The 16,844-nt window shown below is 47.6% G+C and overlaps 4 protein-coding genes across 6 annotated transcripts; 1 reads left to right on the top strand and 3 right to left on the bottom strand.

The window, feature by feature from the left end:
* Window positions 1-673: 673 nt before the first annotated feature.
* On the bottom strand, window positions 674-5,634 carry LOC6629035 (solute carrier family 12 member 9). The gene is made up of 8 exons (XM_002052776.4): window positions 5,097-5,634; window positions 4,866-5,000; window positions 4,460-4,806; window positions 3,074-3,958; window positions 2,627-3,009; window positions 2,239-2,430; window positions 1,995-2,174; window positions 674-1,925 (listed from the first exon to the last, which is right to left on the bottom strand). The coding sequence occupies exons 1-8, from the start codon at window positions 5,365-5,367 to the stop codon at window positions 1,484-1,486; spliced, it is 2,835 nt and encodes a 944-aa protein (XP_002052812.1). The 5' UTR covers window positions 5,368-5,634; the 3' UTR covers window positions 674-1,483.
* A 266-nt stretch (window positions 5,635-5,900) lies between these two features.
* LOC6629036 (probable ATP-dependent RNA helicase DDX23) lies at window positions 5,901-8,680 on the top strand. 2 transcript variants are annotated; one of them, XM_070208742.1, is made up of 2 exons: window positions 5,901-6,298; window positions 6,355-8,680. In XM_070208742.1, the coding sequence occupies exons 1-2, from the start codon at window positions 6,077-6,079 to the stop codon at window positions 8,638-8,640; spliced, it is 2,508 nt and encodes an 835-aa protein (XP_070064843.1). In that variant the 5' UTR covers window positions 5,901-6,076; the 3' UTR covers window positions 8,641-8,680. The 2 variants fall into 2 exon arrangements, with proteins under 2 accessions (XP_070064843.1, XP_002052813.2); XM_002052777.4 differs by having other exon boundaries at window positions 5,903-6,294; window positions 6,351-8,680.
* Window positions 8,681-8,688: 8 nt separating this feature from the next.
* Window positions 8,689-12,068, bottom strand: Atac2 (Ada2a-containing complex component 2). Its single transcript, XM_002052778.4, has 5 exons — window positions 11,584-12,068; window positions 11,368-11,519; window positions 11,125-11,308; window positions 9,829-11,066; window positions 8,689-9,766 (listed from the first exon to the last, which is right to left on the bottom strand). The coding sequence occupies exons 1-5, from the start codon at window positions 11,982-11,984 to the stop codon at window positions 9,411-9,413; spliced, it is 2,331 nt and encodes a 776-aa protein (XP_002052814.1). The 5' UTR covers window positions 11,985-12,068; the 3' UTR covers window positions 8,689-9,410.
* Window positions 12,069-14,526: 2,458 nt separating this feature from the next.
* IFT46 (intraflagellar transport 46) lies at window positions 14,527-16,383 on the bottom strand. 2 transcript variants are annotated; one of them, XM_015173097.3, is made up of 2 exons: window positions 15,801-16,383; window positions 14,527-15,737 (listed from the first exon to the last, which is right to left on the bottom strand). In XM_015173097.3, the coding sequence occupies exons 1-2, from the start codon at window positions 15,936-15,938 to the stop codon at window positions 14,712-14,714; spliced, it is 1,164 nt and encodes a 387-aa protein (XP_015028583.1). In that variant the 5' UTR covers window positions 15,939-16,383; the 3' UTR covers window positions 14,527-14,711. The 2 variants fall into 2 exon arrangements, with proteins under 2 accessions (XP_015028583.1, XP_002052815.1); XM_002052779.4 differs by having other exon boundaries at window positions 14,527-15,740; window positions 15,801-16,378.
* Window positions 16,384-16,844: the final 461 nt, after the last annotated feature.

Genomic DNA, 16,844 nt, shown 5'->3' with positions numbered 1-16,844 from the left:
ATAGGATATTTGGGTGTACAATTTTCACATGAATTTTGACCCAGAATTATGTTGCCAGATTAAGATGCCAAATTGATCTACAAGTCAAACCATGAACAAAAAGCCAAACTTTTTGAAAATCGGTTGAGTTTTGACCGAGTTATGGCTGAGTGTTTGTATGAGTATGTATGTGTGTCTGTGTGTGGGAGTGTGTGTGTTAGTATATGCATGCATGTATTTATGCATTTATGTATATATGCATTTATGCATAATGCCAAATGAAGACCAAGCTTATTTGTATGTATGTACATTTCTATGTATGTAGATATATATGTAAGTATGTATGTATGCGTGGAAGTACATATGTATGCATTTGTGTATGTATGTATGTGTGTATGTATGTGCATATTTACATATATATATGTATATACATATATATGAGTTTGAGGCCGATTGGATGGTAATCAAAAAAGTAACATACACGATTTTTTCACGATTTTTCCACACGTACGAGTGGAATTGAAAATTTTAGCTTCGTAGCTCTTACAGTTTAGGTTTGATCACCAATTAGTCAGTCAATAAGTCAGGCCGTCATTAAGTCAGTCAGTCAGTAAGGACAATTAAGTTTCATATACGGAGTAAAATTATAGCATATACATAAACTCACTTACATTATTAAACAGGTAGTCTTAAATTAAGAAATATAGCTATCTTTATTTTGTTATTGGAAAGAACCGAATACATTGCTAGTAAAAATATAAATAATCATATAATTGGACTATTCACAGGCACAAAGCACAATTAACTCAGCCTAATCAGAAAAATATATGTATCATTTATAATTTATATGTTTAGCTTAAAAATTGTTGCAGCAGTTAATCGCTTGACTGTGAATTGCCCGTAAATATGTTGAAAACTAAATGCTAAACAAATGAAATCTATTTTTGCGAAACAAACCGTTTTTAATAATACTTTTTGCTACATAGAGAGCAGGTTCTCAAATCACAAAACGTTTTAATATCGAACAGAGCACAAATTGATATAGTTATGTTTTTTTTTGTTGTTGTTTCCTTTAAATGGTCCGCACATATGTGTTAAATATTGTTTAATATACATATAAAATATAGTTGTTAATTTGTGAATTGCTGATATGATAATTAGTACAAAGGGTTTCGATGATATTAGAGAGTGGTTGTTGTTGTTGTTGCTGTCGTTGTGTGTGCTAAACAATTTAAAATCGAGTTATAACTGAACATGAATATATTATTATACGCTATAATTTGCTACAGCTTACAGCCTACACACAACACAAAAACAAATACATACATATATGTTAATTGATAGAGATGGGCTTACAATTGAAAGGAAAGACCGAACGTGCATAAATTTGCTTTTTAAAACTTGATTATGTGCCGCATATGCAATGCATTTGATATCACTGTGCGCCTACAATCTCCAACAACAGAGAAACAGAGAAAGCGGCTGGGACTGGGATTTATTTAGCTTAGAGCGTTGTCGAGGTCACCGTGCTGACGCCATGCACCAGTATTGTGGGCGGCAGCTCGGCTGTTAGTTCGGTCAGTAGCTCCACATAGCTGGCGCTGCGATCATTAAAGTCCGGCAGTGTGGGCTTTGGTGGCGCCGCCAAGTATATAAACGATAAAGCTGTTTGATCGGAACGATCTCGTATTACTTGATTCACACGCTGCATATACAACAGCGAGCGATTGAATTTATCCTCAGCTATCTCATCGCCATCATCCAGCAAAGCTTCATCCGCTTGAGCCGTAAATTGTCGAAGTATGCGCGCATGGCGTGTGAACTCCGTGTCTCGGCTCCATTCTTGAATCTCTATAATATCCGCATTGATGCGCAGCTCCTTCAGCGATTGCTCCAGCTTCAGCTTGGAGAATATATCCATTTGTGGTGCCTGCGTCTCAAATGTGCTGCGGGCAGGCAGGCGTTTAATAGTTACTCAAAATTTAATTTAAGGAATATTTATAATTAATATTTACCCCACGGTGCGCTCCTCATTTGTTTCGCACAGAAAGATGCGTACGCGCAAATGTTTCCACTTGGCCAACATTATGACCGCCAATTGCATCATGAACAGCGAAACCATGTCAAAGGGATCACCCGATGTGGGATTGAACACGTTAATGGGCCACACATCGATATACTTAACATGCTTGCTTCTGTATGTTGAGAAATTAGATATTTGTTTATGAAACGTTTAGCACAAGTTCATTATCAACGCACATGGTTATAAAGTTCTTGTCCAAGCGCTGAAAGTTGCGGCACAAACACAGATTCTTCTTCATGCGCAGCGTATCGCAGAGGATTTGCACATATTCCTGAACCTCAAAGTGTTTGGATTCTCCGTCGCGCCGTATGGGAAAGTTTTGTATGTCGCCCTCGTTGAAGCCATCCGTTTTATAGGGCGAGGTGCCACTGAAATTATAGGCAATTATTTTACAGAATTAACGATATAAATATAAAAGACTTTTATTCGATTATAGATGGGGAAATATTTAAACATATATGGGAAGGTATGTAGAAATATGTATTTTTAAATAGGGAATTTGATAAAAAGTCCCTTTACTTAAAAAAAATTCTTAAATTTTATTACCTACTGTCAACTACTCACTTTTGAAAGAAATCCTTGGGCGCCTCATTGTCATAGAATCCCAAAATAATGGTATTTGGCTTCATGGCGCCAATGCCGGACAAGCGTATCAAATGCTGAACGCCCTCACGGATGCTGCGGCTGATGGTCACTTCGGTGAAGGCCTTGACACGCATGTGATCGAGGAAGGACCACCACAGCTGGTTCTCGACGGCATCCTCAACAGCATTGCAGTCGCCCAGCTTGACATGGCCAATGATGTAGAGGCCGCTCTTCTTCAGATCGTTGACAAAATCGACCAGCGGGCAGCAGGAGCGCGGTGAGGAGACCAAGAGTAGAATTTGTGGACGCCAGAATTTGACGTGATCTTTGCGTGGATCCAGCATCAGCAGATACTTGCGCACCTGCGAAGCGTGTGAGAGGGAGTGTTAAATTATAAATACAAGCAAATTGAATTCACAAACTCACCTGATGGAACATCAGCGCCTGGGAAATGGAGCCCCACTGCGCCGCCTGTGTGGCTGGTGAGAACAGATGCAGTGCTATGACCAAGATCAGGCACAAAATGATGCAGGAGGAGGCATAAATCGGATTGATGACAAACATCATGATCAGCGTGCCAAGCAGGCCAACAAGGCACGTGTGCCATGTGAAGTATTTGAAGAGTGGCCGAAAATTTGGAGCACCGGTCAGCTCAATGCCCAAACAAGCGAGATTCGTAGCCAAATAGGAAAGCATAAACAGCACCGAATTAATCTGAGCGATGATATTAAACGAGCCAATCAACAGGATGCACTCGACCAGTACCCAGCTGACAAACACGGCGCATATGGGATTGCCCTTCCAGGTGCCGTGGAGCACAAAATTCAACAGCGAACCGAACACCTGGTCCTTGCTGAGAGCTTCCAGAATGCGACTGGAGCCAATCAGATTGCTCAGACCCGTCGAGAAGGTGGCCGTCAAAATGCCAATGGCGGTAAATGGCGGCCACAAGTTGACGGGCATCAGGAACAGATAATTGTTCTGCATTGTCTGGTACGGTGTGGTGCAGCTCATCAGGAACGAGAGAATAATATACGAGACGAATGTAAAGCAGACCGCGGAGAGTGTGCCCCAGGGTATGCTCTTCGAGGGACTCTTCAGCTCACCGGACATATTCGCACCGGCCATAATGCCCGTAACGCCCGCGAAAAGCACACCGAATGTCGTCGAGAAGTCCACATTCTTGTCATTCGACGTATAATCCGTGCCATAATGCGAATCCAGATTCTCCCTCAACGTGTCGCTGCTGAGTCCCGTATAATTCAGAAATTTCGTCCAATTCATTTTCGTATTCTCCACGGGCACAGGAATCTAAACGAATTATGCAATTACATGAATATAGTATAGATCACAGATAGCGGAAGATTATTGCACTTAGTTGATACACATTTAATTGAATTTGCGGACATGTTAGTTTTTTATCAGCAGCTGCCCGGTGATTCACATTCCGCGTCATTTCTATACTACAAATGTTGGCTATGCTAAGCGCTGTTACAGTAAAAACTGGCTAATGTTAGTCATAGGAAATGTTCACTGTACTTAAGCACAATGGAATTATTAAAGCGGCGGAAATTAAACTGACCGAGGCGCAGAATAATGCAACAGAATCTTATCTATATGCCATACGACATTATCATAAGTTAATGAAATTAAATAACAATTTCATAAGTAAGTTTTCGACACATTCTAAAAGTATTACACAAGGACTTTCCCCTCTTGGGGCTGAGACCACGCTAGCATTGAGATTGATAAGGCTGGCGGGGATTTAGCTGCATGATTGATTACAACTGAGGCATGCGGGCGGACGCTTACCGTATCATTTGTGGCGCCTTTCGCCAGAAAGCTAATATACGTTGCGAAAAGACAAACGGTCACCGTTCCCAAAATAAGCACTGACGTCTTGGCAAAGAGGGCGGCGCCCACTAGGCACACCAGCAACATGCAGGTATTGATTAGGCTGCTGACCAGAAAGCGCCACCATTTCCCATCGGGCAGATGGGAGCTGGCCTCGTGTATGAAATGACCGCCGGGACCAAAGTTATCCATAACGCCCTCCGTACAGCCGGATATGGCCATGGCGCAGCCCACAACATTCGCAAAGAAGAAGAGCGTGCCAATGGAGCCGCCAAACTCGAGGCCCAACGTGCGGCTAATCATAACTGAAAAACAATCAAAATTAAGAGTACGCACAGTTTTTCCATACTATGTGGGTACTCACAGTAGACGCCGCCGCCCTCCACGGCACCGTTGGTGGATATAGCGCAAACGGAGGCGACTGTGAATAGTAAAATCGCGTAGGCGATGAGGAACTGCAGAAATGTTACATATAAGCCCGCATTGCCGACAATGTAGCCTGTGGGGTAAAGAGAGGGTGGGTGGGAAGGGAAGGGAAGGAAGGTGGCATCGTTAAAACAAGTGCGATATTGTGACGTCACACACACACACTCACCCACACGTATGAAGACCAAGGCGCTGAACATGGAGAGCGCTACGGGACTGAAAACGCCTGCGAATGTGCCCAGTGTGCGTCCGCTGCGCTCCGGATCCTGCATGCCAAACTCCACGTAGCCATCGCTCGACTGTGGCGTTACGGGACGTGCAGTGTCCGCACCTCCGCCGCCGGCACCAAAGAGCGAGCCAAAGCTGCGAAACATATTCGAGGCGCTGCCATTGCGCGGCGCTGCAATCGGCGCCGTCTCCTGATCCCTGCTGTTGCTCATGGCAGCTGTGCAGCTGCTAGCTGCTGGAAATTAACTGACACGCACACAGGCACTGGCAAGCATAATACGCCCACAATTGCCGCAAATCAAGGGAATTACTTGATGTATGCTATTTGGAGCACTTCGCAGCTTTTGATTCTTTTGTTTGCTCTTTTTTTTTTTTGTTTTTCACTGGGTTTCTGGTTCAACGCGTCACTTGCTGAGTCGTCGTTTGTCCGTTGGCACAGAGAAAACACGCAAAACTGAGCCCCCCAATGCCCCGCAAGGGCAGAGGCTCCAAAAACTACAACACAGCTGGCCGACGCCATTTATGTTTAGGTGGTTTTTTTCTCTTTTTCCTTTTTTGGTATTTTGCACAATATTCAAAATCAGTATTTTTATGCCGCCAATGAACGGTCTCATTTCACTATTTGAGTAACTGCGACTGTGGCAAAATGTATAAATTATTGATATAGACCAATTTCGAAATAAATGCCTATCTGATGCAATCCAATCCAATTCCAAGCCCTAGCCTTATGTTTTAATTAATAAATTGTCAATTTAGTGTTATATAATTAGTGCAGTAATTGCATATTTTGACCGTGACTGTGACTTGCGTTCATTTACAGCTACGCCGGCAGCGCTCATCTCTAATTCACGCACATCTGTTTTGTTTTCAGCTAAACGTTTAACTGCGGAGAATTGTTTCTCTTGCGCTGTTAATTGCGAAATGGTGAATGATAAAAAGCGGCGTTCACGTTCCCGGGAACGTTACAGGGACGAACGTGGCGCAGCCACAGCCGACAGAGATCGGGAGCGCGAACGAGAACGCGAACGGGAACGGGAGCGACAACGGGACAGAGATGCGACGAGACACAGAGAGCGGGATCCGCGCGACAGGCAAACGGACAGGGAGAAGGAGCGCCGGCAGCGACGTTCACGTTCCAGGCAAGTAAACAATTAAATTAATTACATTCAAATTAATAATATAAAACATTGCGCAGGGAGGAGCGCGCCAGGCGGGGCGGACGTTCGCCGGAGCGTCAGCGTCAGGTGCGCGAACGCTCGCGGGAACGTGGAGCACGCAACGGCGAGCCCGAAAAGAGGCCCAAATTGGACAGTTCGGCTTCCGGAACTTCTGTTAAGCCGGAAGACGAGCAACTCGAACAGAAAAGCGATGTCAAGCAAAAGAAGGAGCCGCTGTCACTAGAGGAGCTGCTGGACAAGAAGAAGCGCGAGGAGGAGGCGCGCAGCAAGCCCGTTTTTCTGACCAAAGAGCAACGTGCCGCCGAGGCGATCAAACGCCGCCAGGAGGAGGTGGAGCGCTTGCGCGCCGCCCGCGATTCCGCCCGGGATCAAATGCAATCGGCCAGCAGCAGCAAGAGCAACAGCGGCATAGCCACAGCGTCGGCATCGCTGCCCGTTGCCATGGCGCCGCCGCCGGCGCCCATGAAGTCCGAGCGACGCGAACGTGGCGGAGATCGCGGTGGTGGCGGCGGCGGCGGTGAACGGGATCGCGACAGGGACAACAAACGTGTTGAGGATCTGACGCACAAGGACAAGGAAAAGGAACTGGAGGCCATACGCGAACGCTATCTGGGCATTGTGAAGAAGAAGCGACGTGTACGACGGCTTAACGATCGCAAATTCGTGTTCGACTGGGATGCTGGCGAGGACACCTCCATTGATTACAATAATCTGTACAAGGAGCGGCATCATGTGCAGTTCTTTGGACGGGGCAACGTCGCCGGCATTGACATCAAGGAGCAGAAGCGCACACAGAGCAAATTCTATGGAGATTTGCTCGAGAAGCGGCGCACCGAAGCCGAGAAGGAGCAGGAGAAGGTGCGCCTGAAGAAGATGAAGCGCAAGGAGGACAAACAAAAGTGGGACGATCGACACTGGTCCGAAAAGGACAATGATGAGATGACCGAACGCGACTGGCGCATCTTCCGCGAGGACTACAACATTACCATCAAGGGCGGCAAAATACCCAATCCCATACGCAGCTGGAACGAGTCCGGCTTTCCGCCCGAGATCATCGAGATTATCGACACGGTCGGCTACAAGGAGCCCACGCCCATCCAGAGACAGGCCATTCCCATTGGGCTGCAGAATCGCGATATTATTGGTGTCGCCGAGACGGGCTCCGGCAAGACGCTGGCCTTCCTTATACCGCTGCTCTCGTGGATTCAGTCGTTGCCCAAAATCGAGCGCCTGGAGGATGTGGATCAGGGCCCGTATGCCATCATAATGGCGCCCACCCGCGAATTGGCCCAGCAAATCGAGGAGGAGACCATCAAATTTGGCCAACCTCTGGGCATACGTACCGTCGTCGTTGTCGGCGGCCTGTCCAGGGAGGAGCAGGGCTTCCGTTTGCGTCTGGGCTGTGAGATAGTCATCGCCACGCCGGGTCGTCTGATCGATGTGCTCGAGAATCGCTATCTGGTGCTCAATCAGTGCACGTACATTGTGCTCGACGAGGCGGATCGCATGATTGACATGGGTTTCGAGCCGGACGTTCAGAAGATTCTCGAGTATATGCCGGTCACAAATCTCAAGCCCGACTCGGAGGAGGCCGAGGACGAAAAGAAGCTGATGGAGAACTTTTACACCAAGAAGAAGTACAGGCAAACGGTCATGTTTACGGCGACGATGCCGCCGGCTGTGGAGCGCTTGGCGCGCTCGTATCTGCGACGTCCGGCCACGGTTTATATCGGTTCCGTGGGCAAGCCGACAGAGCGCACCAACCAGATCGTGTACATGATGGGCGAGAATGACAAACGCAAGAAGCTTATGCAGATCCTGTCCGCTGGCATTGAGCCGCCGGTCATCATATTCGTCAACCAGAAGAAGGGCGCCGATGTTCTGGCCAAGGGCTTGGAGAAGCTCGGCTACAATTCCTGCACGCTGCACGGCGGCAAGGGCCAGGAGCAGCGTGAGTATGCTTTGGCGGCGCTCAAATCCGGCGCCAAGGATATACTGGTGGCCACCGATGTGGCCGGTCGTGGTATTGACATCAAGGACGTCTCGCTGGTCATCAACTATGACATGGCCAAGTCCATTGAGGACTATACGCATCGTATTGGACGCACGGGTCGTGCCGGCAAAACGGGCGTGGCCATCTCCTTTGTCACCAAGGACGACAGCAGTCTCTTCTACGATCTGAAGCAGTGCGTCACAGCCAGCCCGGTATCCGTATGCCCGCCCGAGCTCACCAATCATCCGGAGGCGCAGCACAAGCCCGGCACCGTGGTCACCAAAAAGCGACGGGAGGAGAAAATATTTGCTTAAGTTCATTAAAAACCTAATCGTTCGGCATTAATAAAAAAAATATTAAAATTTAAAACAAGTTTCGACAAAAAGTACCCATTTCTATGCAGGATTTGTGGGCAGGAGCATTAAAGTTGATATTTATAGGAAGCGAGAATTGTTGGGAACTTAAAGTAGGGTATTAAATGGGATATTATAAATATTGTTAAAGGGTATTACATTTGTTTTTCAAGAGGTCTTGCTCAAACTTACAAATTACAAACTTTATTATGTTAGACAAATCTTAGCTACATTCATCAATATCAATATCAATCTTAATATCGATATCAATATCAATATCAATATCAATATCAATATCAATATCAATATCAATATCAATATCAATATCAATATCAATATCAATATCAATATCAATATCAATATCAATATCAATATCAATATCAATATCCATATCCATATACCTACTCATATCTTTATCTATATCTTTATCAAAAGGTACATTGGGTAAAAATTCCAGATATTTTAAACATAATTTAACGAAATTCGTCTTCATTCTGCTGCTAGGCAAAATATTGTACATAATGCGATTACTTTATCCTTTCCTATATCTATATTCTATCCTATATGTATATTCGATCCTATATCTTAATTCTATCCTATATCTTAAGTCTATCCTATAACATATATGATACTATTATTTCGTAGCCCTGCCGTATTTTAACTAAAATAATCTACAGTTTAGTTAGCAACTCATTTAGGCTGTTGGTCGGCACGCACATTAGAGGTATTCCCTATCTCATCAGCCGCAAGAAGAACGCGTTTCGACTTTGTTTCGAGTCTGGCGGCAAATACTTGTCATAGAAATCGAGGATGACCTCCTCGATCTTGAAGCCGAACTTTTGATACAACATGACCGCCGAATTGCTGGCCGAGACGTGGAGCGTAATATCCTTGGACATGCAGGTCTGAATGAGATGATAGAGCATGAAGCTGGCGATGCCGGCGCGCTGCCAATTGTGGCGCACGGCCATAAAAGAGATGTACGCCTCATTGTAGCCCACGTCCGGCACGAGGAAGCCACAGCCGATGACCAGTTTCTTGTAGAGCGCCACGACGCTGTAGTCCGGATAGCTGAGGCAGTCGCTCACTGGAATAGAGGGCATACGGATTAGGCTATGTAGTTGCAGTTAGTGTGGACGCCCTACTCACCATCAATGCCCGGCCAGAAGACGCTCTGGAGCAGCGCATTGACCGCCGGTATGTGCTGCGGGCGCACATAGCAAAAGTCGATGGTGGAGCGGTTGGGATAGCACCTATTGACGCGATACTGGAGCTCACACATCAGCCGCAGCCAGGGCGGACCCATGCTCTGGTTGCGATAGATGAAGGGATGCAGCACGCGCTGCGTATAGGGCGACTCGAACAGCTCGTATTCGGTGTGGCCCACGATGCGTGCATAGAACGAACTGCGATTACTGGGATTACCCTGTTCCAGCAGCTGATATCGATCGAGTATGTGTGCCTGTTGTTGCTTGGCCAGCTGCCGGCGTGCACGCGCCGTGGGATCGACATGCTCGTCCAGATTGAAGATGGGTCGATTGTGCTCCCGTTTCCATTGGCGCACGCACAGCTTGCGAAAGAGACGCCGCACGTAGGCGGGCACATTGCCCTGCTTGTGCGGCTCCAGCGCGAAGATCTTGTGCAGCTGCTGCTGCAGTTGTTCCTCCTCCTGGACATTCATGAGACGCAGTTGCCGTTGCTGCGTCGCCTCATCCTGTTGCGTCTCAGGCTCCTCCTGCTCGGTCTCCTGCAGCCAGGGCCAGTTGCGACGCGGCTGTCGAACAAAACCACTTGGCTTGCAGGGCTCCAGGCTAATCTCTTTATTGCTGCTCGTTGCTGGTGGCTCCAGTTCCGCGTCCTCCGTCTCCTCTTTAACCTCCGGCGGCTCCTCCTTGACTTGTGGCGGCCGCTGTTGCTGCTCCTGTGCCTGAAAATTTGTCACCTGCACTATGCGCGGCTGGTAGCTGTTGCTCTCCTCGTCTGCTGGCTGCTCTGTTTCCATGGGCTCCTCCTCGCATTCGGAGCTGCTGCTCGAGGACAGCTTTGGCTGCTCCAGCCTTGGCACAGGCTCGGTCTCCTCAACTGGCGGCAAACCAAAGTTATTTTCCAGCTCAAACAGGCTGGCGCTGTTGCCGGGCGCCTCGAGCAGCGCGTCGGACATGAAGAAGTCTCCTTTGTCGCCGGCGCCAATTAGCGGCGGCGGCATAAACATGCTCAGATCATCGCCACCCAGGCTCTCGGCCAGAAAGTCCATTAGACTGGCCTGCACGCTGCTCAGCGGCTGCTGCTGTGCCGCCTCCTCCAATGTTTCCTCCGACTGCTGCAGCTGTTCCTCAGGCTGCAGCTGCGACTCCGGCTGCAGCTTGGGCAGGCGACCCATGTAGGGACTGTGAGAAACATGCTTGAGTAAAATTTGTTAAATAATTTGAAGATCTGAGCGCTCACATGGCACGCGCACAGCCCTCGCTGGGCGGCGACAGGCCTTCTGCCGTTTCCTCTGTTGTCACGGATGCCTGTGCATCGCTCAGATGATCTGTGACAGACAAATCGCTGCCGCAGCTGTTCTCGTCCAGCGCTGTCGCACGACGATCCGTGCGCAGCTGCTGACGCTCCAGCAGGCGCTGCTCATCTGCAAAAGGCATTTTTATATAAACTCTTTCCCCGATTTCAAGCATAATGCACACTCACACTCTGCGCGCACGCTACGAGGCGTTAAATTGGGCTTGGCTAGTCGCCACCAGCCATGCTCCAGGCACACGTTCACGCCAGACTGAAAGTATTCCGGGCTGTTGTGCGACAGAGCGCCCGAAACGGAACCAGCCCATTGCTTGCGGCGGCGTCTGTTGGTAAATAGAATATCTGTTAGCCTCGGTCGATTAACTCGCTCCAGCTGCTCGTACTCACACACGTGGCTCGAATATGTAGTTCCAGTTCTTGTCCACAAAGCTGATAATGTGCGTCCGCCAGTGGAAATAGCCATGATGGCTCAGGCCCTTCGACTTTATGGACAAATTGTAGAGCGTCAGCGTCAGCACCAGCAGCCAGGGTATGCGCTGGCGTACGAAACGCTCCTTGGGCACGTCTTCGTCCGCTGTTGGTTCCAGTCGCACGCATTTGATGCACGTGAAATCGAAGAAAACATCGCCCAGCAGATCGCCCGGCGTGCTCGCATGTGGCAAGCATTTGATGTGCACGCTCTGCTCACACTTCTGGCAATCCAGATAGTTGTCATCTTCTATGGCAGCCTGGCAGTAGTCGCATCGCGTTTCGGTTTCAGTTTCATCGTCCGCATTGGAACGGGGCATTGTGCACGCTTAAAACATGTGTAACTGTTTTGATAATAACAATTTCTTGCGCCGCTTTCTTGAAACGCTCGCGGCGTTGCCACACTGTGCGAAATACCAAAAATGCTGCTGGTGGGCAACAAGTTGTGCTAGGTACGCAGTCCTTGACAATATGCTGTAAATACTTGTATCTGTTTTGGTATTTTGCGTTCGCAGCGTACTAGCCACAACATTAAATAATTTGTTTGCTTGGTATTTTAAGTATTTAGTATGTGGTATTATAAGTTATAAGAAGTTGCTAACTGTAAAATTCAAATTTTTTTTTGTTATCCAACCCATGCAAATTTTAAATATAATGTTGCTATAGTATGATATTTTAATGGATCAATAATAGTATATCTCTTGAATTGTTGCAAGGAGTGCATTTTGATCATTATTTGTTTTCTCGCCCGTTGTAAATGAGCCGAACGCCGCTTGCAACGTCAATCATAGGCAACAGCCAAGCACAAAAGGCGGCGAAAATTAACTGTATATGCATTTTGCATATGACGGCGGCTTTGATTGACAGCCAGCGGCAACCCCGCTACCCCCCCGCCACCATACCAGGACATAGTGTGGGTGCATATAGAGTACTCAATGCTCATCAGGAACAGACGTGTCTACTGCAGCCGTTGCTCAACGCAAAATGTCATTAATGGGGTCTTCTGCGGAGTTTTACGCATAATTAAGGTCGTCAACGGTGTTGTCGGCGGCGGCAGCGACGTCATCGTTGGCTTTGGGCGTGCTTAATGTTGTCTTAAGCGGCTCTAATTACCCATTTGCAGTTGTTGACGATTTGGTCAAGTGGATGATTGGTTTAACTGATGCAGCAGCAGCGGAGTGGAGTGGGGTGGGTTGGGGTTCATGCTGCTGCCCCAATAAGCATGCTGTGAAAATTGCATTGCGCTTTTCATTTTCACATTTCACTATTTATTTCAGTCACTTTTATTTTGCAACTGCTGCTATTTCTATTGCTTGTTGTTGTTGTTGTTGTTTTTCCGTTTGTTCGTTTTGTTGCACTTTTCCGCACAACTTTTCAGCAGTTTTTCATTTCATTCGCAATGCAACAGCCCAGCACGCCTCTGTGTCCATTGTGCCTTGTTATGCCTTTTGGCACTTGAACGAGACACAAGAACAGCAACAAAACAAAAGAGGAGAATAAGGCGCTTGACGACGCTGCTTGACGGCTATATACCCTGTAGTAAAGGTGCTATACAAAATAATCCAATTATTTTTGGCAGCAATACTCACCATTGCGAGCATAACAGTAAATATCGCGCATTGACAGTTTGATCACCTTTTGAACACTATTTAATCTTCATGAAGTCGTTTTCTATTGAGTAATTGATATCTTTTGCGCCTAAGCGATCCTCGTTTTGCACAAAAATAAAAACAATTATTCAGCTTTATGCTTTTGACCCCGTTATATGCTTGCACTGCACAGCTACACCAGAGAGCGTGCATTGTGGATGGTATGAATGGGAAGAGAGGTAATTGATATGCTTACTGCCTTCACGCCATTGGTCGTAATGCTTTTGATCCCGTTATCTTAGTTGAGTATCCAGCCGCAGCGAGGATTGCACATGCTGTGAGCGCAGGAGCTTTCATAGTTGTGTGCTCTTAGTTGTTAATGTGTGTGTGCAAATGCCGGCTTAGCGTAGACGTCAGCCTAATGACGCAATTCAGTCTGTGCGCGTCTGTCAAATTGATCGGCCGTATTCACTGCGCGCGTGCAAAAAATCGTTTAAAAGTTTAATAAACAAGTTAATAGATTAATTATATTAAATGCGATTAGTTCGTGCTGTGTGTATTTGTGAAGTGCCATTTTTACGTATCTTACAGCTATTCTACGCACTTGAAATTATGTTTGACAGACGGTAAATTACGCGCCATTTGGTGATGCATTTTGGCGCGCTTTCGACTTGAAGAGAGCGCCAATGAGAGTTGGAGAGAGAGCAAGAGAGGAATGTGTATTAGCAGGTAATTGTGCTCTTATATTCATTTCTTTTGTCAGCTAGAATACAGTTAGGTATTTTTTTTTCCGTTTTTAAACGCTTACAAAGGGTATTATAATTTTGTGAAGAATCAGGCATCGGCAACCCCATAAAATGCACTTATTCTTAATCAGGATCTATAAGATATATTGTTTGGTATGTTTAATCATTGTCGTTAGCATTGTTATTAGCTATAGACTGTATTACCGTATTATATTATATAACCGTCTCCATGGAATCAAATACCATATCCGTAGCCTGGGTTCCGGAGTACGAGCTGGGGTCCTTAATCATTGACTGTTACCAATCGAAACCCATTTCAATATACCCTATTTGCTTGCTTAAAAACGCCGCGTATAAAAAATTGCAAACCAAATTTCATTTTTGTCGCTTGAAGCTGCCGATGCGGCACATAAAGCCGACAATTTCGCAAGTTGCCACGAAAAGGAATTCGCACTACAGAGTGCACCAGACGCAGTCCACTGTCCCACTGCCCATCCCAGCCCATCCTCAAATCAAACGAGAGTAACGAGCTTTCCAGCCGATTTAATGGCCAAACAGCGGGCACATCCCGCACAAAGGCAAACAAACGGCGTCTGGCTGTCATTTAATCGAAGCCATTAGCGTTATTAGTGCCAGGATCGTGACCAGCTCCTGCTCCTCCCCCCCCACTCACACTCTGCTTCCACTCCTTCACCTACTCCTAGCCCCACTCCTACTCCCAGGCCTGACTGGCGGCCAGGTAGAGGGCAAACAGCGTCTGGATATTGTGTATGTAATCCGATTGGGTCTCCAGTGGTCCCTCCACACCGAAGCGTTCGCAGAGCACACGCACATAGTCGGTCAGCGAAATTTGCTGCTGCAGACAGGCGCGATAGGCCTCGTCCAGGGCATCCTTGGTGGCCGGTTCCCCAAAGGAGCGCGGCCAGTCCAGCAGCAGTGCATCGATATCCTTGCGTGGCTGCGCATCGTACATGGCCTGCGTCATGTGCACCTGCTCCACCTCGCCAATCCACTTTTCGATATCCTTGCCGGACTTGGCCGTGGGCACCAGCGTGGCGGAGCAAGCGCCATGTCGGCCATTGCCGCCTCGACTGCCGCTCAGCACCGAGCGCATCTTCATGTTCATCAGGCTGGGTTCGCTCTGTGCGCCCGACGGCTCGTCCAGCAGCATCAGGCCCAGGCGCTGCAGCTGCTCGTCCAGCTCGCGTTGGCGTTGCGGCTGCAGCAGCGCCGGTGCCTGCACCTTCAGCATGGCATCCACATCGCCCACGGCGGGCACATACTCCGGTATGAAGGGCTGCAGATGATAGGGCGTCTCAATTGCCTGCGGCGTATACTTGAGTATGTAGGGAAAGAGCTCCTTGAGCTCCGGCTGCAGCGGCAGCTGCTCCCATTTGTCCGGCGTTAAATTGAATGTGGACACCTCCTGCCCGGCGTTGCGCTTCTGTTGCGTGGGCAGCGGCAGCTTTTGATGCGCCAGCTTGGCGCCCGTGGCCGCGTGCTCGCCGGCTGCTTCGTCGGAGCTGCCAAAGCTCAGGTGATCATCGGCGATCAATGGCTGCGCCCCTTTGGCATTTCGTGTGCTACCCGGTCGTGTTTGTGGGCGTGGCACTGGTCCAGCAATGCCGCCCAGCTGCAGCTCGCTGTCGTCGTCGTCGTCTTCGCTGTCATCGGCTTCGTCGTCGTGATCTATGATATCCTGCAGCAGGCCATCATCGTCCGCGGAGCTGCCCTGCATCTGCTGTGGATTAAACGAACTCACGACTCACGCTTCCATCTCTAGCTCCGGCTGGCTACTTACCACATGACGTTGCCTGGCCCCGGCCCGCTGTCCAGCCGCTGCTCCGCCCCTGCTAGACTGTCGCTCCATTTGCATGCTGCTGAGATGTTTGCCATCCGATGGCCCGCTGATTGTGATCTCCTCGTCGTAATAGTTCATGGTCCTGGCGTTGGGGCGTGGCACCGCAGCCTCTTACACTCCGCTTCTTGTTGCTGTTGTTGTCGGTTTTTAATGATTTTTCAGCACCTTCTTTTTGCGCACTTCCGCACAGCTTTCCGCCGAATTCGAGATACACTTGCTGGGAATTTAGCTGTTATCCTTGCAGGTGCGTCGCTTTTCTTTTCCTTTTTCCTACTGAGCTGCTTTACCTGCAACAACTGTCGATTGCTTGGGCCCGGGCGTTGTCAAGGCAACCAACCTGCCCGCCAGTTCTTGTTGTTTTCTCTCTGCTGGCCCGGCCTACTGATATGTTTTTCTACCGAAACTCTACGGTTTGTCCGAGGTGCTGTTTGGTTTTAATTACATGAAATGAAAATCTGAATTTTGCAAATACCCTGCCAGCTCAGTCCGGACATTGTCTGTGCCCTTTTGCTGTTGCCTGTGAATATTGTGTGTACTCGAAATTGAGTTAGTGGCTCATTCAAATGAATGAGCCGGTGTATGTCTGCGGGCCAATTTTGTAGGCTTAGTTTGTCGTGTTTTTATTAATGAATACTATTTTCAGAGTTTTTAAAAGGGGTTTATGGCAGCCGGCGCCTGTTAAGAGATCTTAATAGGGGTTTGTCTAGAATGTATCTAGAATGTAGGGCATAATTATGTAGTTCACACAATTATTTGATCTGCTTAATATTATTTTTAATAAAATAATGATATGCTGAACTTTTTGCCGACAAAATAATCATTTTATCCGTATTTACTAATATATGAGATTTTGTAGTCAAGAGAATCCGCACTTTTAATACCACAAGTCCAGATAAATAGATTAAACATTTTATACCCTTCTGTCTGTTTAAGTTTTCAATCCATCATCTATCTATCTTATCTTAAAATGTATATAGGCTTTTC

Source organism: Drosophila virilis, chromosome 4, assembly GCF_030788295.1.
Source record: "Drosophila virilis strain 15010-1051.87 chromosome 4, Dvir_AGI_RSII-ME, whole genome shotgun sequence".
Lineage (NCBI taxonomy): Eukaryota > Metazoa > Arthropoda > Insecta > Diptera > Drosophilidae > Drosophila > Drosophila virilis.
The sequence above is the reverse complement of the archived record's forward strand: the minus strand, read 5'-3'. Positions and strand labels throughout refer to the sequence as shown.

Excerpts from the sequence above, each read along its gene's own strand:
- LOC6629035 (XM_002052776.4), bottom strand. The coding sequence starts at position 5,367 with ATGAGCAACAGCAGGGATCAGGAGACGGCGCCGATTGCAGCGCCGCGC. Across the intron at positions 4,807-4,865 it reads GGAGGGCGGCGGCGTCTACT|TTATGATTAGCCGCACGTTG; the intron begins GTGAGTACCCAC and ends ATTGTTTTTCAG. Across the intron at positions 2,431-2,626 it reads CCCAAGGATTTCTTTCAAAA|TGGCACCTCGCCCTATAAAA; the intron begins GTGAGTAGTTGA and ends CTATAATTTCAG.
- LOC6629036 (XM_070208742.1), top strand. The coding sequence starts at position 6,077 with ATGGTGAATGATAAAAAGCGGCGTTCACGTTCCCGGGAACGTTACAGG. Across the intron at positions 6,299-6,354 it reads GACGTTCACGTTCCAGGCAA|GAGCGCGCCAGGCGGGGCGG; the intron begins GTAAACAATTAA and ends TTGCGCAGGGAG.
- Atac2 (XM_002052778.4), bottom strand. The coding sequence starts at position 11,984 with ATGCCCCGTTCCAATGCGGACGATGAAACTGAAACCGAAACGCGATGC. Across the intron at positions 11,520-11,583 it reads TACATATTCGAGCCACGTGT|ACGCCGCCGCAAGCAATGGG; the intron begins GTGAGTACGAGC and ends ATTTACCAACAG. Across the intron at positions 11,067-11,124 it reads GAGGGCTGTGCGCGTGCCAT|TCCCTACATGGGTCGCCTGC; the intron begins GTGAGCGCTCAG and ends TGTTTCTCACAG.
- IFT46 (XM_002052779.4), bottom strand. The coding sequence starts at position 15,938 with ATGAACTATTACGACGAGGAGATCACAATCAGCGGGCCATCGGATGGC. Across the intron at positions 15,741-15,800 it reads GGGCCAGGCAACGTCATGTG|CAGATGCAGGGCAGCTCCGC; the intron begins GTAAGTAGCCAG and ends TTTAATCCACAG.